The following is a 24,791-nucleotide window of genomic DNA, read 5'->3' as shown; positions in this document are numbered from 1 at the left end:
TTTGTTGCACACCAGTTCAGAGGGAAGCCTGCACCAGGATGTGTTTATGGATTCATGGGCTCCTGAGTGATTCCTTCAAGAATTAAGCAATATTTCAAATTGGCTAGAGAAAACAAACCAATTTAGAAATAAACTGAGACTTAAGACATTTCAAGCAACAAGCCAAATTAAGCACAGGCTTATCCACAGGAAAAAGCTTTTTACATTACCCTGAGAACGTGCTAACGGAGGCTAACATCAAACTCACTGCAGATAGCAAAGAGGTAGAAGAACTTATAAATGTTCACTCCCTAAGAAAATCTGATAAATTGAAAAAAGACATATTTTCATTTTCTAAATAGAAAAGGTCTATCTTTATTTGATCAAAGGTTATACAATGGCCGCCAAGTCCATTGTAGGACGAGGTTCCAACTTTCATCAAGGTAATGCCACATCTAACATCCCACTACTGATCTCCTGGTTTCACACGCCGACTGCCTGCTTGACCCGTATCCTATCATTCATCCGCCTGTAAGTACATTTCACCGCCTTATCTTTGCATTTCGCTGTTTAACCCACCACTCTAATGGTCCTGTAAGCACCATGAGTCTGATCACAACTGCTCTGTGAGACCAAAGCCACTGAAACCATTGTGCTACTACTATCTGTACTTTTGCTACGACAGCCCCAGACTCCCTCTGAGCTGTGAGCCCTGATCTGCGCTCCCAAATACTAAACTCTTGAACCTCCTCTGAACTTGCCTATGTCTTCTTACTGTGCCTTATATCTAATAGCTACTACTTCCCGGCCACTAGTACTTAAAACTGCAAATACATGCGGAACGCTCTCAGAGTACGCCTAGTTGCAACAACAACTTACAACCGCCGGAACAACGATTTTGCATCCGTGTATCTACCTTTGCTTATTTACATGCCAAATGCTTTATCCCTGGCCCAGGTACAACATCTCAGTCATCTATACATTTTGTTGCATCATATATAACGCACTGTCCGCTTCACAGTAGATCATATACTCTAATGAATGCCTGTACCCATTAAGCATGCTTATAGCTACTGTGTAATGAATGCCTGTACCCACTATTCATATTAACAGCTATTGGGTCCTTACCATATATCACATATACTAATGTTTGTACCCTCTATGCATTCTTATATCTTTCATGACAATGTATGTGCTAACTCCCTCAACATAATCTGTAGTTCCACAGTATTGCATGACTGTATGACTCACCGTATCTGCTCAAGGTGTTAGTTTGCTCTGTTTCAGCATGCCAAACATGATGCATTAGCCTAAATTATCCTTTAGATCCAATACTACCTCCTGGATACACTGCATCTGTGCATCATGTTACTAACCAGCTCCTTGAGTGTGCTGCCCTAGTCTTCTGCTCACTGTATCAACAGTGCCCCTCGGATACACTGCTTTGCATATTGTGTTACCTGCTCACCACTCTGCTAAACTTACCCTGCTACTAGCTCTCTAACCTCTTATATCTCTTCAAAACTTCGGCTCACGGTGTGATCTATACCGAACTTATCTCGTGGCAATACACATCTAATCTATGGTGTCTCACTACGTTTCTCTTTCTGTGCACCACTTACTGTTGGCCTTAACAACTTTGCAGGATAGCCTATCTCCCAGCCTCATGGGCACCTTACGCAGAGCCACGCTTACCATGGCTACCATCCTTCCGATATTCCACACCATCGCACCAACTAATTGCTTACCCCCTCTCGACCCTCATATATCTCACACAGCCTTCACCCCTCGCAATAATAATACTTGCATTCTCAGCCCTGTGGAATGGATTCAGGGCTTCGCCTCACCACCTACACCACTGGTACAATGTCCAGTGAGCTCCAGAAATAAGAGACTGGGGTCTCGCTTCCTAAACAGTAAGCCTCTCACCGGGCCCTCTGGTCGACCGTCCTCGATCAAAATCACTACCTCCTTTCCTGCTACCACACCGGTCGAGCCCTCGAAGTTCAATGATAACCCTAGTTCACTGCTACTTACATCACAGCATCAGGAAGCTCCACACTTAGCATCCCTTGCCATCAAAAGAGCCCTCATCAATGCACGGTCGATGACAGCTCAAGCAATCGACATTGCTGATCTCCTCGCAACCAACCGCCTAGACTTCTTGGCCATCACTGAAAACCTGGCTCCATCAGGCAGCAGGTCCAGCCCTTTCACTGGCTCTTCCAGAGGGCTACACCCGCATCAGGTCGGACAGAGACTCTGGCAAAGGAGGGGGAATATCTTTCATAGCCAAAACTCACCTTGGCCTCAGAGCTGTCTCCCATGTCGGCCTCCCTTCTGTAGAACTTCTGTTAGTTAAACTACCTTTCTCAACAACCCAAACGATCCTACTTCACCTAATCTACCATCCCCCTGGTCCTATCTCTTCATTCAAGGAAGACATCACAGACCTATTGACCCAAAATACCAAACCAGGGTTCCAAATTATCATGCTGGGAGTCCTCAATATAGGCCTCCACGACGCTAACGACACCACCGCTAGCTCTATAGAAAATTCTCTATCCGAGCTTGACTTCAAACACTGCATCCTTGGGCCTAGGCACAACAAGGGCAGAACACTGGATTGGTTTTCAGATCTTAATTGCACAACCACAATCCTCCAGAATGAGCCCATTGCATGGTCAGACCACCACTGCATCTCCTTCTCTATTCAGGAGAATGGGCCCCCTAATCTTAGCTCCACCATTGCCCCAGAAAGCCTATCCAGAAATAACCGGAACATAACGCTACAGAATCTACGACCCCTGATCCACGCCATAATGGACCCAGCTAACTACAACAACCTAGACCCAGATAAATTGGTTGACCTGTACAATGCACCTTAAAACTAGCCATAAACAACATCGCCCCTATCAAACTGAGAAAAGCTAAACCGGCAGCCCACCTTAATAAATGGTTCACAACCAAGCTAAAAACTCTATCGTAATGCCAAAAGAGTTGCTGAAGCCTTCTGGATAAAATCCCCTACCACTCATAAGAAGGCAATGTTCGCATCGGCTGCTTCCTCTCATAAATTGACCATCCTCAACAGCAAAAAAGAGACATACAATAACAGAATACTAAATGTAAAATCTGGCACTAAGGAGCTCTTCAGCATCCTGAGGGAACTGGAGAACCCAGCTCCACCAACAGAGGCCTGCGTCAAGGATGCAGACTGGTGTGCTAAAATGCAGAAGGCTCTTTCAGACAAATTAACAATGTTACAAACCAAAATAGAGACTAAAAAGGCTAGTTTGGCCAATAGCTCTATCACCAACTCCCCTCTGGACCCTCTCCTCTTTTAGGGAGAGTTCTCAAAATGTGCAAATTCCTCCCTACCTTAGAGACCCCCAGCTCCTTTGCTGAACTTTGGAACTCTGTACTTTTTAATTCTGTGGTTATTTCTTTGGTTATGGAGTTTTAAGACAACCCCATAGGCATCATCTTTTTTATTTGTGTCACACAGCACTCTCAGTGCAGTGACACAGGGATGCATTTTAGACTTCCCAAATGTTTAAATACCTTCCCTGGGATAAACTACTGTTTCCCAGAGAATGTAAAGTGAAATTGACTTTACTAGTCTTTCCAAATGTATAGACCCAGCACACACCATCTTACAATAGAGTGCTGGAGGGGTAACATAGTATCCCCTATGTCTAACTACTCATGTAGCAGTCAAATGCTACCATTTCCTATTGAAAATGCTGGTGGCAGTGGTTTTACAACAAACTACCACAATGTTTCTCGACCGCGAACACCGGTAGCTAAAAATCACAAGAGCCATGTTTTTCAAGATGGCACCTTAAGCCCCTTTGTTTAAACAGGCCCCGGTCTTCTTTTTTCACCATTTCTTCTTGGAAAGGTCCTTCTAGTGTTTGTCTCTGCATGCCAAACCAGGTTTGGTCCCTTTGTTCGTATGCCTTTTGGCGGGCTTCAGGACTGAAGGCCGCCTCTGGTGTCTGAGTGTCTGGGGTGGGTAGGAAGTGAGGGGGGTACCCGAAACTCCCTGTGCTTAGTCTCCTAGGAGACCCAAATGCACTCTGGCCTGATTGGCTGGATGACTGTCCAGCAATGACAGCCACCCTGCTGGGGGAGTGACCGCTAGGCTGGAATGAATGGGAGAAAACTGTTTAAAAGGTGAGTCTCTTCGACTGGAAAGGAGAGTCGACCACTGGAATGAAAGAACCGAAGATGAGCTGGAAGAGGACGGCTGCTGCACCTGGACCGTTGGTTTGCCCGGTGAAGCCCTGCTGCAGGTTCGAATCGCCAAGTTCATCTCGACAGAGAAGCCCCTTCAAGGATGACTTCTTCCTTTGAGTTGGTGGGACCAATCAACTCGTAAGCCACCTGGATACCATTCTCAAGGCTGGTTAGGATAAACCAGGGAGAGGGACACCAGCTTGTGCGCTTTAATCTACAGCTACTGGAACTGAAGCGACTCCATCTTGTTTGCTTTTTCGATGATCCTGTGCAGTGCAGGAGTCCCCCGACGTCCTCCCTCTTGTCCCCACAACTGAGGCCCAGGAACAGTGAGGTCTGCAGGAACTGCCAGGAACCAACAACTTTAGCTGCATTTGTTTCTTCATACTAAGGTACTGTGCCACCCCGATTGAGAGAATGCCACTCTTGCGGTGAAAGTTTGTGGAACTTTCCAAACTTGCAGGCCTAATCAGTTTGTGAACCAACAAATGATTCTTTATTGCCTAAAGTACTTCAGAGAACTTTCGCAAAGACTTTACCGTTCAATACCAGAACTGCTCTTTCCTATCCAGAACACTAGCCCATTGACTTTGGCCTAGGCCTATTGACTTGAATTGAACTCTTCTGGTCAAGTGAAACTATTTGCATTTTTGAATAAGTATATGTGATCTATTCTACTTACGTTGCCCCTTTTTGCTCACTTCTAAGTATCTAAACTGCCATTTCACTCCTATTTCAGTGGAGCTCAAACTGTCTGAAAATCTTGGAGTTTCGTATTCAAGTGTATTGGTTTATAATATTAGGATTCCTTTTCCTGTTGAAATGTTTTCTAAATGATTGTGTAATAAATGAATAAGTGTTTTACCGAGAAACCTTGAGTATAAGTGTCTACTTAAACCACTGTGACTAAAAGACCTCTGTGTAACTTCTCGTCCTGCTCACATTCACTCTTGAGATAAGCCTGGCTGCTCAGCTCGCTACTAACAACTGTGTGGTACAGACTTATACCAAAGGTTGGTTTGACTTACACCTGTCGTCCTAATTGTATGTGGTAGTCCCACAGGGTACTGCATGTCATTCTACCTAACATCCCCCAATCCTGCCCCCCTTTCTTCTTCTCTTCAGTCACACCTAAAGAGGTGGAAAATATTATCCCAGGCCTGAAACCGTCAAGGTGCCAGGGAGATGTTTGTCCTGCCCAGTCATCAAGGAAGGAGCTACACAAATTACGCAGATGACACCCAGGTCCTCATTAAACTTACTGGATGCTATGAAAATGATTCCAAATTGAAAAACAAAATCTACCTTGAAATTCAGGTGTGGATGGCTGCCCATAGCCTGTGTCTTAATGATAATAAGATGGAGCTCCTGATCATTGGATCCCAAGCAGGTCTTAACAAACTTGACACACGGTACACGACCTTCAACATTGACGGGAACACCATCAAAGTCACCAAGGAGGTCAAAACCTTAGGTGTCTACCTCGACTCCACTCTGTCACTTAAGACACAAGTGAATGCCACTGCCTCAACAACAGCTTATACCAATAAACTGATCAATGCCTGCAAACCTTACTAGTCTTCCAACAGCTGCATCACGCTAGCCAGGGCACTTGTCTTATCAAAGCTGGACTACTGTAATAGTCTACAGCTCCACAAAAAGGAATCTTAATAGACTACAGGTCCTACAAAATAATGCCCTGAGATCGGCATTAAACATCCCCCGGTCTAACCACATCTCAATTATCAGACGAGACACCGACTGGCTCCCCGTGCATGACAGAATCTCCCTCTGCACTCTCGTTATTACTCATAAATGTTTGTCACACATTGCCCCTAAATATCTGGCTGACAAATTTACTAGACACATACCCATCAGACCCACTAGACGCTTCTATTCACACTGCCTCAACATCTAGAAGTACAAACTAAAAACGGCTGGAGGAGCGAGCATCCCTGTCCTGGCCGCCAAAAGCTGGAACTCTCTCCCACTTACTATCAGAGCTGAACCCTCCTTCTGGTCCTTCCGAGCTAAAGTAAAAAAATTGGCTCATTGATAAGAAACTCTAAAAGGCCCCAGGTAACTCACCCCAACACCTGACACAATGTTTTATTGTATTTTTTGATGCTGTCTACCAATCTGTAACCGCTGGCAACAAATCTAAGCTTTTATATGTATTATTCTGTAATTCGACTAAACTGTAACCTATTGTCGACAAACCTGCCTTTCCTATGTATCTTTTTTGTATGTTTCTCTAACTCCTTTATAAGCTCAAGCACCCAGTTACCTCAGGGTTAGGTGCGCTCTATATATAATAAACTAAACTAAAAACGTTGTGTGACCTTCTCAGAAAGCAGGAGTAATGGCAGCCATTCAGAAGCCTATGCACCATCCAGTAGAGAGAGGGAACAACAACCTTATTTAGGGAGAGGTCGGCAAAGGGGCTGTCACCAATTTCAACAAGACCCAACATAAGGCACGGCTCAAAATCAAAACCAATGTCCACAAGGAATGCTTCAAACCATGAGCAGAGCTTATCCAATGTAGAAATGCATGTCTCTAACCAAATGCAGTACTTCTCTCAAACAGAAATGCCTATGTTTAACCTTTCCTCCAACATATTGACTAGAGACGAAAGTAACATTCTTACCAAGGGGTAATCAGTATAATTGATACAAACAGAAATTGAAATGTAAAGCCTACTTTGCTAGTGCTCCCTTTGACAATACTACATCTATGACAGTGTTCAGACCTACATCTTTCTTTGCCCTAGGGACACAGAAGTGCCACCTGAGATCCTGACCTTTGAGAAGCGGGTACTTAATGAATTACCTAGACTGCTGGACCAACACACATGCCTAGAGTAACCTATCTGCTGATGATAGAGTAGCCTTGCACAACCTGCAGCATAACCAAACTTTGGTTATCAAACCAGCCAACAAGCACAGTGGTCTGGTTTTGATGAACACATCTGATTACGAAAAAACGGTCCATGAACTACTACTGAAAAATAATCACTACGTTTGATTAGATAAAGATCTAGCACCTGCGCTCATGGCCTATATACAGTATCTATGTACTGGGGGAATGCATACAGGATTTCTTAGCCAACAGGAAGCCTGTTTCCTTACTCCCATTGATGGTAGGTGCCCCAAATTCTACACTGTCACAAAAATACAAAAAAGATCCCATAAATCCATCGGGGGAGACCAATCCTATCACTTTGTGGTTTTATTTTAGAACCACTTGGCAAATACATTGACTTCTTTTAGCAGCACCTTTCTACTACAACAAGAGCATTCCTTAAAGATACCAGGGATGTGATCAACCTGATCGAAAACCACATTTATGATCCCAAGGAACATCTACTACTCATATTGCAGCTTTGTATACTAATATTCTCCTAGACAAAGCACTAGAAGTGGCTGAATTTTCATTGGATGTGGGGCACACTGCCTTACAGCCACCTGCTCGGGATTAGAAGGAATTGTTCTTCCAAAGATGACTATTTGGACAACGCCAACGCCAACGCCAACGCCAACGCCAACAGTCTTATAACAAATTTACAAAAACAAGGCTATCCACTGTTCCTGTTGAACCGTACAGCCAAACGAGTATTGCATATTAACTGAGACTAAAAACTAAACTCATAGCATAGAAGACGTTTACATGTGTGACCACTTTCTTTAGATCTACTCCCACATTAAAACAGTTTATATGTAAACTATGTAACACTCTTGACATTGGCGGCATGACTTGAACACAACTGCTCTTTTCGTTTAACCAAGGAAGGAATCTTAAAGATAAACTGGAACATGCTTTGCATTTGATACCTCCAGTCCCCAAACAAAACAGGAAACAACTGAAATGACCACCCCTGGAACGCCACCACCCACGTGGCCATTGCTCTGTAGGTTAACTAAAAAAGAGTACCACCTTTCACGTGAACCACTTTATTTGGCAAATAAAATAAACTATCACATACTGCACTGAAATGCCATCTCATGCCCCTGCAGCTTGTGGTACCTTGGCATGACGACATGGGTAGTGGCTACCAGAATAATGGAATATCTTTCCAAAATCAGAACTTCAAAAAGACAAGCTCCTCCAACAAAGCACTTTTTGGGGAAAAATCACAGTGCAGATAAAATACTATTGCTAATCATCAATGTGTTACTCCCAGATGTTAACAATTTTGCAGTGGGAAACAGACATCTTAAATTGGAACAATATTGGATCTTGATACTGCAGACACATATTCATGGTCTTAAAGATCAAATCCATTGGCAAGCACTCTTGTGACCTTGAGTCTCAAAACTATCCTCCATGTATACTATAGAAGCCAAAATTCCCGTCCTGGTTAGTGCCACTTATTTCATAATGCACCATCTTCAGTTTTTCAGTAAAATACACACTGTTATACCACATTAATCCTAAAGTTGATGGAATGAGCACATGCTGCAAGTGTCGTGCACCCATAGAAATAGAAAACGTCAATCTCATGTTGCAGCTTTCACCTCCACAATGGGTGTAAGCAAGGTACATTTTGGATCCAGGCGGTGCGTCATGCAGACACTCTGTGCTTCTGGAAATGAAAATGGTAAGCAGAGCTGCATCCTTGACAATGCGCACAGCCACGCACACTATTTTACTGGGTTGCATTAACTGAGGTCACTTTGTAACCCCTTATAGCAACTGACTGAGACAACTGATATTCTTGCTTCAGTGTTGTTTGACCTGAGCCCTTTACACTACCAGCATTGAAAACTATGGTAAGGATATTCGTGCTTTTCTATTCATGTAGGGGACTGCATTGATGGCAGAACACAAACCTGGAGAGGCCCACCTAACTAGCTTCTCTACATTGTTGCTTCTCTAGGACAGTGGCCAGGGGCTACAGAGAGAGAGAGAGAGAGAGAGAGAGAGAGAGAGAGAGAGAGAGAGAGAGAGAGAGAGAGAGAGAGAGAGAGAGAAGAGAGAGAGAGAGAGAGAGAGAGAGAGAGAGAGAGAGAGAGAGAGAGAGAGAGAGAGAGAGAGAGAGAGAGAGAGAGAGAGAGAGAGAGAGAGAGAGAGAGAGAGAGAGAGAGAGAGAGAGAGAGAGAGAGAGAGAGAGAGAGAGAGAGAGAGAGAGAGAGAGAGAGAGAGAGAGAGAGAGAGAGAGAGAGAGAGAGAGAGAGAGAGAGAATGTGTGTGTGTGTGTGGGTGCATGTGCGTATGCATCTGCACTTGAACACCTTATCAGGGTAATGTAAAAAGCTTTTTCCTGTGGACAAGCCTGCCACTGAATTAATTTGGCTTGTTGCTCGAAATATTTTAAATCTTAGTTTCTTTCTAAATAGATTTGTTTTCTACAACAAATGTGTATTATTTATTTTTTGTTGAAGGAATCACTCAGGAGCCCATGAATCCATAACAGCGTCCTGATGAAAGCTCGCCTTTGAACTGCTGTGAAATAAAGAGGTATGTGGGGACTTCATGGGATCGCGGGAGCGCGGTCTTGTGAGATCTCGGCCCAACGTGATCTCGCGGACCCGCACTCCGCGAGCGGGGACTTTGGCGCCAGTCAGAAGCTTGTGGAGCGCCAGACTAGTCGGTATGGACAGCGCTGCTCCATGTGTGGAGCCAACGTGACTGAAGGCCCAAGCCAGTACCAGCTCACATCCAGGGCGTAAGTCCAATGCCAAGGAAGGCCTCCTGGGGGCCCTGGAAGTATACAGCGTGCAGCACAAATGCACACCCTGCCTCCAGTGCAAATAACAGGAAGGCTTAGCCAAGACTGTGAGTACCTGCCCCGTCCCACACATGGACTATTGCAATCCCACGTTTTGTTAATTAATAAAGGCAGTTACAATTACCCTGGCATCCTGTCGTCCTTAGAGGCCACAACAAGGTAAAACTTAAGTTCTTAAGTAGACACATCAACACATATTATTTTCACAAATCATTAAGACCACAAATAGAGCAAACTATTTTGCTTGCATAATCTAAAACATGGTTTAAATGTGATAGATAAACAGTTGATGTCTGCATGCAGCTGTTTCCAGACCATGTTATGTTGAACCTTTAAACAATGTGTTTGTTGTTTTTTATTTTTGTCCTAACAGTTAGTATAACCTTTGTTCGTATTCGTATGTGCTCTTGCTTATTTTCTGTACCCTACCCAGTGTTATGTTAGCACGTGTAAAATTGTTCAATAAATGTTTTGTCCTATGACAAATTGATTCCAAGAAATGTTTGTTGGTTTGCATGGTTGTATTTCTATCACCACATTAATTGATATTTTGATGTTCAACAAATTGTTCACTTGTCAGTCCACACTACTGTAAATGGAAAGCAAGGTGTTTGATGGAGCAGTAGTTGTTGAGGGGATCAGTGTACACCATAGTCTTCTTTAGTAGAGGGTGTTTCGAAGGTAGTCTGTGTAGTCATAATGCACGGTGGGGTGGGTGGAGATGTGTCTGCATTGGCGGGAGTCTCAATGTTTTGGTAGACTTACTGGGCTTTGGCAGGGGAGGTTTCGAGAGGGGGCTAATACACTACTCCCACTGCAACTTTGAATGAAGTGGGTACAGAGCTCAGATCTTGTAGGGGTCTCATTTTGCATTTATGCATCTGCATGCTTTAGAATCCTTTGCAGCTTGCACCAAGCTTTGGCTCTTTCTTGGTAGATGTTTGCTGCTGAGTACAGGTGGCTGGATCTTTCGCAAGTCAACCACAGTGTATTACCACTTCCCACTGGGGGTTGATTTGTGCTCTAGGATTTTGAGACAGATTCCGTGAAAGTACTCCTTCAGAATGTGGTAGCCTATGAATGCTTCACCTTTTAGGGTTAGTGACTTCCAATTACCTAGTTCTGGTGCGTTCAGCTTTGAGGAGATGAGTAATTGCCAGGCTGTAATAGGAGTCTTTATGGTGTCTCCAGATTCAGAGAACTTTCTCCAAATAATGTGTTTTCGGTGAAGAAGACCGCAGCATGTTTGGCAAGATACAAAGGCTGACTGATCCTGGAGAGAGCTGACTGATCCAACAGCCTGATCATAATGTTGGAACCCACTGATTCAAGCATTGAACGGCACAAATGCCTCTGCTGGAGCTCGAGGCCCACAATAGCCCCTACATTCAATCAAAATGATCACACTAGTCCAAAACATCTTATGCCATAGCTGGTCATATGGCACATGTAGTATGCACTCATCACAAGGCCGAGCATCGTACATTCAATAAGTTGCTGTGTCTCACTTTTTCTGAATGCAAATACACATGGAAAAGGGGACTTCAATACTCACGATATCTGTTGCCGCCTGTCCTCCATACCTGCATCTTCCCCTTTCATACCATTCAACTCCCCACCCTCTGTACTGGACTGTATCATTACCCCCCCTTGACTTGTAAATCACTTTGTTACTATCTAGCTCGATTTCCCCTGTACAAATCGAAATACATACATACATACATGCATACATACATCTAAAGGTATAAAGATTCGAGGTAGGGTGACTTAACAGTGAAAAATAATCTAATCATAAGGCATTGCCTCTTTCATCTTTTCATCCTTACTTCCAAACTGGAATGATTGCAACACGTTACATGAGGCAGCATGGTGCAGATTGTGTGATGATGAGCTCAGCTAATCAGCAATGAGTGCTATATTTCCAAAGGTCCTTTTTTACTCTACTCCTACTGACTGGGAACATGGCGCTGTCCCAAAACGGGAATACATATGTTTGTAGCTGAGGCAAACCCAGTTATATTTTTGGTACTTTTTTATATTTCAATTTAAATATTGGTACAGTTTTCTAAGCAGGCTTTGCAGGCTTTGTTCGTAGCTGCATTAAAACCACACTTTGGGGGGGCCTATGTTTGCCCAAGGTCTTCGTATGACTCTGGAAGATAAAACTCATTGGAGCTGCTCATCACATTCTACAGGAGGGCCAATTCACTCAGTTTAACACCTCTCACTATAATACTAGGTGTGCTATTAAAGAGAAAGTTTCAGGGAGCTTACTCCCAGGACAGAACATGGATTTTGGATAAATACCCTACTATACAACTATTATTGATCAAGGGAACCACCTATTAACTTGCATGTAATCACAAAGTGAACGTTTCAGGCACAGTCCATGCTTAATCCTTTCACCTAATAATTAATGTTGAGCAAATGGCAATTTGTAGTATGTTGCATTGCTCAGTTCATAGTCTGCAAACTGATTGACATGTGGCGTGTTTAGATCTGGGTGATGTTTTCTTTAGATGAGGGACAGGATCAACTACAATTCAAAAGTAGACCATTTCCTAGGCCCTCGTTTTTGGTTTTCCTATTGGTGATGTATTGGTAGATTTCCGTGTCATCCGTGCAGGAGTAGTGGAGGAGATTGCAGGTGTCCGGGATCTGTTGCGGCAACAGAGGTAGAAATTGATACACATTAAATTGGCCGGATTCATGCAGGGCTTCACTGCTTAAGGAGATGATGAAGTCGAACTTTGATCCTGAGTTTTGACAGCTGCATGAGATCTGGTAATTCTAGCAAGAGAAAACATGATTTTGTTCCATTGAAGTAGGTAATCTGCCTTTCTATAATATTGGCTGCTGTGGTTGTGGCCTATCTCCAAGGTGGATCAGAGTTTGGTAGGTTGATTGCTTACCCCTGACTAAAGTGCAAAATTGTTGGAAATGAGAGGTGGGTGTTTCCCCTCGATTCCACTTGATATTATTGCGGTAACATGACAAAGGAATCAACCTTTTATGAAATATTCCTATTTCCAATATATATGCACCTCGTAGACAATGATTGATAAGGAGCTAATTACTTTTTTGGGGGGAAAGACAATCAAATAATTCTTTCTTCCTTTTTCAAACTGCAAAACATCATGACCATCTTGTTATACTTGACCTTTCCACACGTAACCATGAAAATCATTGTCGCAGTACTCAAAAGGACTGATTGACACCCACAACACATACCCTCCTTTCCCAGAATGTCTGCTAAACTGCCTACAAAAGAGCAAAAAAACTCTGCAGCAAGACTCTTCCCTAGACAGCAAAGATGCCAATATACTACCCCATCCATTTGAACACTCCACTTGCTCAGAGCCAAACCATCTATATCACCTATCATGTGTTTCATAGTAGGTGCCCAGAATCCATTCAGAAGAAATGCATTCATTACAAACCAGATAAAAAACTTGACTTCAGCAAAATGGCTTTAGTGGCAATACCATGCTACAACTGGAATGCTTCTTGTTCCTACCAGCTACGCTATCGAAATCAACAGCCAGGCAACTTCACACAAAGGAAGATCACCAACTCTTCAGACAATCTCCCAAAACCTGGCTGTGAAAAAGACTAGCATGGCACATTCTAAAGGCATGACCACCCTGAATCATCAACTTCCTAGCCACTTCAAGCTGGCACTTTAAACTCCAAAGTCTGATCAGAGCACCAACACTGCAGAGCAGTATGACATAGAAACGCTACCTAGTCAGTTCAGCCTCACCGCTAAAATCTAAAACACTGGAGATCAAGCCAAATTGGGTCAGTCTTCCCAACTTTATTTTGTATTCAGACATAAGGTGTTGACACCAACCCACAATTATCACAAAATGGAAGCCGGAACATACATTAAGAACACCTTGATGGATGCTCGCCCAGGGGCAACGGGCAATGGAGGATAGCACAGGGGCAACGTGCTGGTCTTGGAAGCAAGACCATGCAGAGCAAAAGAGATTCGAATCCTGGATCCACGCTTAGAAACAGTACTCAGGTAGGGTATTGGAATGTTAATATATTTGTTCAAAATTATTTACCTTTCATCCTGTTTCTTGTATTAGTTCCCCAGTCTATAGAATCAAGGAGAAATAGAAAAATCAACACATTCTATGTCTGATGAGGTTAAAACACAAGCATTGCCAAGACATTCTAGAGTGGGTGAGAACCTGGCGGAAAGCATCACACCAGCATCTGGCATTGGAGGATTGAAAATGGTGTATTCATTAGAGATCACACATTGTATTGAATGTCAGGGAAGTGATTAGGGTCAGGCATAGAGTGGGAGATATGATAGAATGGAGAGAATGAAAGCTAGAACATAGAGAAGTGGGAGGGGCAGATTAGTGGACACATATTTCCCAAGGAGACCCGGAATGAGAAGCAGGCACAAGCACATTGCCAAAGCAAGATACACAATGAGAGATTGATATACACCTGTAAAAATAGAAAAGGTAATGTGAGGGTTAGGGATATAGACTGTAAGAGGATTCAATTCAACACTACAGCTAAGTCAACGCCTAGTCTATAATACTGAATGAAAACCCTTATTGATATAACTTTATGTCCAGTTCATGCGTTCTGGATGACTACCCCTATATAACACCCCTCTCTCTCTCTCTCCTCCTGACCCCACTGAGCCAAGAAGTAGTTCTGTTTTGCAAGTTTAAAGGTTTATTTGATAACTTAAACAATATATATTATATCACGCTTTATAATAAACTAATAATTGAATATCACACTTAATCTGATATGATAAAGATTAACAACGGAGAATCTGGCACTAGCACACTTCTTTATAATCACTAAGGAGTTGACATGAAATGGATAAGGTAGCAACAATACTTTTATGGTTTCAAATGAATGCAATGTGGAATGAAATGCAGTACAGAAAATAACTTGATAGGATTTCAGCAAAAGACAATGTAATCACTTTCTTGGACAATTCACCCTCCCCCCCCCTTTTATGCAATGCAAGGATATGGAAGGAGGCACACAATTCTCAGAAAGGCAATTCAAATGTAATTCAGTTCACCCAGCAACTTAGACTACAGAAGTTGAAAACACAGGCAAAATGCTTTGATATGTGCTGGCAATGGAGTGAAAATATGCTGGAAATGCTTTTAATTCCCTTTCACAGGTTCAGGGTGAGTGGTATCTAGTTAATATTAGTCCAGGCTCACTCTTGCAATAATTCAGGAATGATTAGCAGGTTAAACGAATTTCTGGCAAATGGAAGGCAAGCAGCAGCAGATTTTTTTACACGTGGAGAAATTTGCAAATCGCGGTAAAATTCGCGAATGCGTGTTTCACGATTACGGCAAAACTATAGGGCGTAGGTCGTAGGAAAGCCACGATTCTCAGCTTTCAGGGGAAAGTTACTGCAAGTCTCTAGCACAAACGGTCACGGAGATATGAGCGATTAAATAAAGGTCGTTTTTCAGATTTGAAATTTTAAAGTTCAAAAAGACAAGTGCAGCTTGCAACTAGAAATTGACAAGTGACAGCTTTACAAATGACAGGTGACAGTTAGGAGACAGTTCTACTTAGATTAAAATAGGATTGAATTATATTATTTTAACTAAGAGATTGGTTCTGCACAGTTTTCTAGGTACTCACACTATATTCTTGAGTGAAATGGGCCTCGCCACGGATCTGGTCAGGTTTTAAACTGGACTCTGGTCTCTGCACTTCACAGTGATCTGGGTCTGCTCTCTCTGGTTCTGCTAACAGTGGTCTGGATCAGCTCTCTCTGTGGATTCTGAAGATTGAGGGATTTAAAGTCTGGATCTTTCTGCACAGCTTTCTCTGGAGATTGATGGAGGTAAAGTATGGATTTTCCCGGCAGAGCTTCCAGCTGCAAATGGATTTGAAGGTCCCTATCTGTCCTGTCTGTCTGCTTTTATGTGTTTTGAATGTGGGTGTGTTCTAGCATCACTGACCCTACCTCTCTCTCAGCTTCTAATTGGTCAAACTTCCATTTCTCACTTGATTGGGGGAGCTAAGTTGCGTCAGAGTGATGTCATTTTACAGCCTGCAGAGAGGACACTCCCCAGTCAAATTGCACACATTCTATATTTGATAACAAAAGACATATTTGCACAGGTAAACATTGGTTTAAAATTACATGCACACATCACATATCACAGGAGGTATCTCCTGTTCAAACTCTGCTCTTCCTGGGAGCTTGCATTCAGAAATGGCAATATTTTGCACTTTTTAACTGGTTTGCAATTCCGGACATTACCCCAAATTTACACACATGTGCGCAAGGAGTATGGACATTAATTGATGAAGTGTCAGATTTTTCACATGCACACATCTTGAGTAATATCCTCTTTTCCGCTAAAACCCCCCTGAACATGCCACCGGTTCGAAAAACCTCTTAAAATGTGGGCAGAAAAATCACAAGAATTATGGTGTCATTTATACAATTTTCACATGTCCGCTCTATGAGTTATTCATCTTTTTCTAAAACCATATTCTGGCTATAGAGGTGTGTCTTTTCATGTCACATGGTACAGAAACCAGTCTTTCCAGTTTCTGGCAAGCTCAGAGACCCTGCCCCTCCCAGCTTCTGCCAAGAGGAAGCTCCATTTACGACTCCCGCCAATAAAACATTTGCCTGAGTCAGGACAGGGCTTTGTTCAATTTCCTGCAGAGCCCAGGTAATTCAATCAGGGAAGTGTCATATCCCTTTTGGTGTGAGCAGCAAAAGGGCAGCTAGGCCTGGGAACACAGCTCTGACTCAAGTTTCACTCCTGATGGGGGTAGTTGCCAGGCAGAATTGGAATCTCTTTAAGCCAGTTTCAGATAAAATGTCACTTTTTGTTCCCCAGTTTCTGCATTCAAATAAAACTAAACATTTTTACATATGCAGCTAGAATGCTGATTCTAAGTTTAAAACTATGACATTTAAACAATTGCAACCTATGTGACACTCAAAGTAGGTCACTCATTTCTTTTAAACATTTAGATTTGTAGTGTCTTTCAGTGCAAATTTACTTAAATTGCTGAAATCCACAGCTCAACCAGTCTTGTTATAAACCTTCAAGTCACTTCAGAATATAACTTTACATTGTATCCACCTCTCAGTAAGTCTTTCTTCGGCTTGCTTTGGGTTCATCTATTCAGTTTTCTACAAAAAAGTAAAATCTGGTGGTTTTAAAACGCCGGCTTTTGGATAGTGGTGAGTACTGGTACTGCACCCCTTTTTGGGATTTAAGAAAATGAATTCTCCACAGTTATGGGTTTGCTTTTGGCAATCAGCATTGCCATTCCCAATGGTTTCAGACTACTGTGTGGGTAGTCCAATGGTGGTTTTAGGCAGTGTCCTTCTGTGCCCATAACATTGGCAAAAATGAGTGGCAGCCTATTCTTCATGCATTTCCCTGTGCATTTTCTGGGAAGCTCTGGCCATCATGATGTTTTCCATGTCAGTACTGCACAGTTTTGAGGTATGGCTCGGATGCATGGGTAAATACATCCCACAAGACAATAATAAAAGATATGGGGAACCACTGAGCGCAGTATATTTTAAGATAAACAGAGAGATCTATTAATAAGAGTGACCCAACCTCCGGAGATCGAGCTTCAGGTGCAAAATATTTAAGATGTGTATGTCGAATGTTTTAGGGTATCTACATGTAGAATCAGAGATTGAGCGACTTAGATATAACTTCTTATTGCAGAGACAGCAATGGTGACTGCAGTTATGGCTAAGTTGCTTTTTTTCCTTTAATAGTACCATTTTGAGATGCTAGATCTTTGGGCCACTTACACTTCCAAATAGAACCGATATTCACTAAATGATGCCTGTGTGTGATCTCAATCAAACACCTATGGAAAACCACTGCTCATACATAGTGTAAACCTATTGGTCAGAATAACACAAACCTTGGTTTGTAAGAGAACATCTGGTGGGGCCAGATATGTTATTCAATTATAACACTTGTGGAATTAATATTGTTTTTGAAACAATTTGTATTCATAATTGTCCCCTGACCACCATCCAACACTCTGCCAGAATAGTCCAGTACTGGTGTTGTATTAGTAAGTTAAACCCATAGAATATCTAGGAGTGCATTTTGGCATCGGGAAACACATATCATTTCAAACATATTCTTTTTTTTAATTGATGTTATACACAGACTCATCATATGTGCAGGGCTTTCAAGTGTAGAGGTCAGCTACTGGTTCACAGACCTGAGCATGGGTCCCAATTTTCTGCTCTGCAAAATGCTTTTAGGGGGCATTTTGCAGCCCTGACCTAGGGAGTGTCCATAGCAGATCCCAGATTGGACGACAACGCCCTGCTTCTCCTATGTAGGCCACATTGAATCCCAAGGTCTATGGTTCTAGGGAGCGGCTGATCACACCCTGTGAGTGCTAAGTTGCACGATTATGCTTGCACTATGGTGAACACACATGCCTCACACAATGCCTCAGACACAGTGCCTGCAGGGCATATCCTTCAGGCGCTGTGGGCATGGCAGGAGTCCTGTGGCCAGGGCATGGATGAATGATGTACCACAGCACAGTACCGTCAAAGGCGCCTTGTATTGGCGGCTCTAACTACTAAGCTCTGTAATCCCCCTTTCAAGAAGGGAAAGTATCTTTCTGAATAATTTCACCAAAGTTAACATCCTTGTTATTGCTCTAGGACTTAACTTATGGCTGATGACGCACAAGACAACCACGTTGCTTTCCTCCTTGTTGCCTTGGATACCATTGGTTTCTTAAAATGGGTGAATCGGTCCATCCACGTAGGGGGACCCACAATTGACACACCAGTTTTCCATCACAAACACCACTGTCACCCACTGTCCCTGGTCTGACCTCTGTATAGTGAACACTCCAGTTATTCTTCCAGCTCCCCCAATGAGACTAGACGCTGTACCCATACACCTTAAGAAAACCAGAAACGCGAAAAACATTACACCTCACAAACTACCTATCATGCGCACGACTAGGTTATCCTCCCTTGAGTCCTTTTGCAACTCTACTGACCTTGCCTCCCACCGAACAGTGACTCTAGAATGTGCCCTCGAGGCGCTTGCCCCATGTAAAAACAAGATGATGAAACCTGAAAACAAGAGGAATTCCTGGTTTCACGATACCATTTTACAACTCAGACGTGTAAAGGGAGCTGCTGAAAGGGGATGGCAGAAACTCCTCTTCTATACAAGCAATTGGTTAAAAATGTACAGCAGCTACTGTTGAGGCAAAATCCATCAGTTTTAAAAACAGGATAGCCCACGAAAATCCAGCTCCAGGGGGCTCTTTACAATCTTGAAGGAATTTGAAGGCAAACCCGCCAGAATATCAGCACCTAGTAAAGACTCAGTTTGGTGCAAGGAAAATCACGTCAAATTCTCCTCTAATATCACCGGGAATCAACAAGCAATTCTTGCCAAAAAAGAGACTCGCTCATAAATACAGGGATCTCTTTTTGTCCCCTCCCGGCCCCTTTCCACAAGATAACAAGGCACTCGCCAAATTTGAATTTAAACAATGCACAGATATTGAAATTCAGAAAATAATAGAAGATTTGAACCCCACCTCCTGTTTGGTGATATCTGCCCAGCTAGTATTGTCAAAGACTGCATGGATGTATTGGGCCCATGGGTTACCAAACTAGTTAATATTTCATTCACGGAGGGCAAACCCCCCCCCTACTAAAAGAACCGTGGATTACACCTTTATTGAAAAAGAGCAATCTAGATCCATCATTAGCCAAAAACGATCACCCAATAACGAATGCGCCCTTCCTTTTAAACATCATGGACCATGTGGCATATTCCCAGCTTCAAGAATTTATTGAAAGCACTAACATCCTTGGCCCAGGGCAGTCAGGCTCCATAGCGGCATGGAGACAGCCATGCTGGACCTTATGTCCAACCTCACCATCATTGTTGACAGAGGTCAGCCAGCCTTTCTTATGCTGCTGGATCGCTCAGCAGCCTTTGATCTGGTCAACCACTGTTTGTTGGTGACCAGATTAAAGGCATCAGGCCACTTGCTCTAGCTCAGCAGCGCAGTGGATTGCATCTTTTCTGCAGCCACGGAGAGCAAGAGTTGCAATTGATGACGCTAGTTCCACCCCAGCTGACATAACTTGTGGGGTTCCACAGGAGTCCTATATCTCTCCTACATTATTCAATATTTACCTAATACCCCTCCATACCCTGCTAGAAAACCTGGGAGTACAATATACCAACTACACTGACGGCACTCAGGTCATCCGCGAGCTCTCAGGCACTTATAAACAGGATTCCCTGGCCATTAATTCCATCTATGAGTCAATCCATGTGTGGACGGCCATGAACTCACTTGCCCTCAGTAGAGATAAGATTGAGTTTTTGATTGTCACCACAGGTCCAAGATTGAAAAAACTTGCCACCGACTATGAGAGTTTTACCATTGCTGGCAGCAGAATTGCAGTGGCCAAGAGCGTGAAGATGCTGGGTGTCTTCCTTTCTGCCAAGCTCACAATGAGACTACAGGTCGTACATATTCGAGCAACCTGTGGGTACATCACCAAACTGCTTAACCACATTCATCCTTATATCTCTTTGAGCAGCAGATCCTTGCTGGCCATGGCATTGGTGAACCCACCGCTTGAATTACTGCAACAATCAGTTTCTTGCCACCTTCCAAGCCAGCATAAAAGCACGTCAAGTTACCCAAAACGGTGCAGATTGTGCCATTCACAGTCTGTGGTGATGAGAGCCTATCCCCTAACGCCAGGAGGAACCTTCATTGGCTCCCCATTGTGCACCGAATTACACACAAACTCGCCACCCTGGCGTGCAAATCCTGGAATAACGAGGCACCTAAATACCTCACAGACCACTTCAACGTCAGCCAGCCAAATTGTAACCTCCGGTCACAAGTCCAGTTCAAGCTGCTGCAACCCAGGTTTAAGCTGGTTATTCTTGGCAGGACTAGCTTTGATGTCCAAGCTCCCTCAACCTGGAATGATCCCCACCTTCGACTGAGAACAGCAAATACTCTTAAAGAGTTCAAAAGAATGACAAAGACTCATTTGTTCAACCTCAAATCTGGTTCACAACCACGCACCTTGCTGTTCCACCTCCAATGACCATGAATTTGATTCTGTTGCCTGTCTCGTCTCTGTTTTTTGTGTGCCCTGAGGCCCATGGGCATGTGGTACATTATAAACATTAAAATAAATAAATAAAGCTAGAGATCACCACAGCACTCCCAATCATAGACCTATTTAGAACATACCATGTGCTGCCAAGTCTTGCTACAAAACTGTTGAAATCGTACTGCGAACCCCACAACCTGTTCCATGACAGACAATCAAACTTCCGACCCAATAGATTCAGTGAAGCAACATTAATGGTTCTTGGAGAGTCCCCCGGTAAGTTATATGGGAAAGCACAAAAGTGTAATTCTAAACTAACTGGATCTCAAATTGGCATATGACACTGTTGATCTTTGCATTCGCTCAACATGTTCAAACATGTTATGTTATGTTGATTTATACTGTGCACCGCTACCACGCAAGGGCAGTCTCCAGGTGCTCACGTGGTTTTGCAAGAAAGAGGACGGGGTTAGTTAGTGAGGGTAGAGTGATAGGATAGGTCCAGAATCAAGAGAAACTAGTGAAACTCATGCCTTTGTGTGTTGGGTTGCAGATGGGTTTATTGAGCACTGGCTTGTTGTATCCGTAAGGGTGACGCCCAATGCCAAGGGTGTTTGCTGTAAGTGTTTGTTGGCTGGTATTTAAGGTTGTGGTTGAGCGCATTAGCTTGTGTTTCCGTAAGGGTGAGGTCCAATGCCTGGGTTGTTTGTGAGTGTCTGTTATGTTGATGTGTGTTTCATGTGTTAAATTGGCTGGTATTTAAGGTTATTGTTGTGCACCCTGGCTTGTTTTGTCTGTAGGGGTTGTTGTACACAAGTGTTGGTTATGTTGGGTGTGTTGGGTGTGTGATTGTGTGTAGTTTGGCTAGCCGATGGCTTGTATAGTACAAGCGAGTTGTGTAGGAGGGGAGCAGGAAAGGGGCAGTTAATACATAGGGTACTTTCAAAGTTCTTCTAGGTGCCTAATTATCACAATCTTATCTAAATGTGACACACAGGCTAATTTTCACAATTCTATCTAAATATGATGTGTGGCTAACTTTAACAATTCTACCTAAATGTGACGCATGGCTAATTTTCACAATTCTATCTAAATGTTACGCACAGCTAATTTCCAAATTCTATCTAAATGTGACGCACGGCATACTTGGCAAGTTAGTAAAATCAGAATATGATCAGATGCTGATCATACAGACATACACAGCAAGTGCATCTACATGTACAACTAGTTAAACAATGTATCTCTAAACAAAAGAGTGATTTTGTTGGTGCATGTTAGTGGGGGATACACAGAAAAACAGTATCCTTCTGAATTTTGAAATCCTTTTTGTATTGTCTCCATTACAATATAATTTATTTTCATCTGATCACCTTCAATGTGGTATTTCTGTTTAACAATGTTTTTTTCTTGTTTACACTTATCATTTTTTGTTTTAATTTTCTCTTGAATTTTTTCTTGATTTTTGTGCTTTTTAAAATTCATGTTTATAACCATACGTATTTCAACTTCATGTTGGAATTAAAATCATTGAACCTTGAAGACACATCTGTATATTCCTTTTTCTTTTTTTGATGACTCTTGCTGAGCATTGGGTTTGGTCTTTAAAAAAAAAACCTTCATGACTAACACCTTGAAATAAATAGGTGCAGATATGTGGATTTTTGCTTGGGACTACCCTACTTGTCTTGTTTATTTTGCACTGCTAATTTTCACAATTCTATCTAAATGTGACGCAGAGCTAATCTTACAATTCTATCTAAATGTGATGCACGGCTAATCTTCACAATCAATTCTATCTACATAGGACACCTTCACAATTCTAAATGCAGCAACATTTAGACCTGGGAAAGCTGAATAGAGGGAGAAGGGACTAAAGGAGGGGCGCAACAGTAGATGCAGTATCACTTTGAAATGATGTGTTACCAAAACTGTATAAATACGAGATATGGCTGGCTAACACAATCTGTCCAAATGCGAGATATGGCTAGCTAGCACAATCTGTCCAAATGGAGGTATCGCTGGCTAACAAAATCTGCCTAATTGCGAGGTACGGTTCAGTGATGGTTGGCCTAGGCGTTGCATGTGGCTAACAGATGAATGTGCAACTGACTACAGGATTTTAGAATAATGATAGGATAATAAGATGGGTCAGACAGTCCAATGTGGAGAAGTAATTGCTGGTCCCCCTGTTCAGATCTTGCCTACCTTGTCTCTGGGTGGAGGGGAGGACCCTCAGCTGCACTAATTCCTTCCTCACAGACTGATCAGTCAAACTGAGATTGGGATGCTTCTGATCTCCCATCAGTGCTGTCACGTGTGGGGCTCCGCAAAGATCATCCCTACCACAATGGCTTTTTAAGGTGTAGATGTGTCCCTTGGCATCCATCCTCGAAACCTGATGTAGTAATTTCTTCTATTTCTTGATGAGATGAAAATCCACTTCAAAGTCATTAACACGCCAAATTCCTACATCCAAAGCACGGATTTCAGGATGCCTGGACAGGCCTCACAGTTAGTTGCATAGTAACACATTTTGGTTCATGACAAGCAAGCATGTTCACCCACATTTACAAGTTTACCTTTCCAATGGCCAGGACTCTTGTTCAGTCAAAAATAATGGCATGCTTTGACTCTAAGTTAGCCTTCACACAGAAAAATGAACACACTCATTCAAAATACCAATTTAAAACTCCACCTACTAAATGAAATCAGTCCATGCCTGTACCTAGAACAGAAGTTGCAGTTTGTCTGGACAGTAATCCTTAGCAGTCTTGAGCACTGCAATGCTGTCTATCTTGGCCTATCAAAGTAGGGCAATTGCAACTTGTCATGAAGAGGTCTTCTGGATTCATATTTGGACACATCTCCCATCTTTGAAATATCTGCTTTTGCTTCCATTTCTAAAGAGGGTCCTGTTTAAATCACTTGGTCCCACCCTTAGGTGCTGCTGGAAAATCACTCTTGCAAATAAATCCAACGGATCACCCCAGTAACACCATAAACATAGTAATTAATTTGACCCTATGTCCAACGCAAAAAACTAACCTTTCCAAAGACTGAAAACTGGGAAGAAATCGCTCTCAGTCCAAGATATGGCATTGCAGAACAATCTTTCACTTGCCCTCTGTTATTCAAGATTATAGAAAGCATAGAAAGAAGAACCCTTGGTTCAAGCCTTTATCTAGACAGCTTCTGGGGGAAAGACCCATTATCTCAACAGCATGCTCTTGTATTATTCACATATGTATATTGGATGTATAACAGCACAGGGAACGTTGGTATTGTCACTAGAATTGACTCATGTGTTACCTTTTTCCTCTGATTCCCTACCCATTACCCCTGGTGCCTTGACACAAAGTGTCATGCATGTGGCACATAGAGATAAACAGAAATAAAAATAAAAACAAATGTTGATCTATCTGTTATTACTATTATTCTGCATCAGTAGAAGGAAACACTACAAAAAATACATGCATTGAAACACAGCAATGCTTTGAAAAGTGAAAGCTAGATATGAGTGACAGAGCCAGAGACGTCTCTATTAGGTGATACTGGCGTGTAGGTGTTCTGGATCATTGGCAGTAACCACTGGTTTTCACTGAAGCCCACAATTCCTGTGTGAATATGGAACCAGCAGTTTAAAGAATGTGTCATTTTGTAACCAATACAGACTATTTATTCAAAACATACACA

At 42.7% G+C, this 24,791-nt stretch overlaps 1 protein-coding gene across 13 annotated transcripts in view; it reads right to left on the bottom strand.

Annotated features, from left to right (window-relative positions):
- The window catches only part of LOC138451221 (variant surface antigen F-like), a 342,866-nt gene that overhangs the window by 200,026 nt on the left and 118,049 nt on the right, over positions 1-24,791 (bottom strand). For 8 of the 13 annotated variants that reach the window (XM_069604894.1, XM_069604893.1, XM_069604899.1 and 5 more), the window contains exon 5: positions 14,026-14,058. The exons of the other annotated variants lie outside the window; for them this stretch is intronic. In XM_069604894.1, the coding sequence (XP_069460995.1) occupies positions 14,026-14,058 (33 nt within the window). The remainder of the gene's footprint in view (positions 1-14,025; positions 14,059-24,791) is intronic. 13 annotated transcript variants of the gene reach the window in all.

The sequence above is a fragment of the Ambystoma mexicanum genome, chromosome 1p, assembly GCF_040938575.1.
Source record: "Ambystoma mexicanum isolate Mex_15411 chromosome 1p, UKY_AmexF1_1, whole genome shotgun sequence".
In the NCBI taxonomy this organism is placed as follows: Eukaryota; Metazoa; Chordata; class Amphibia; order Caudata; family Ambystomatidae; genus Ambystoma; species Ambystoma mexicanum.
Note: the sequence above shows the minus strand (reverse complement) of the source record. Positions and strands in the feature narration are given on the sequence as shown.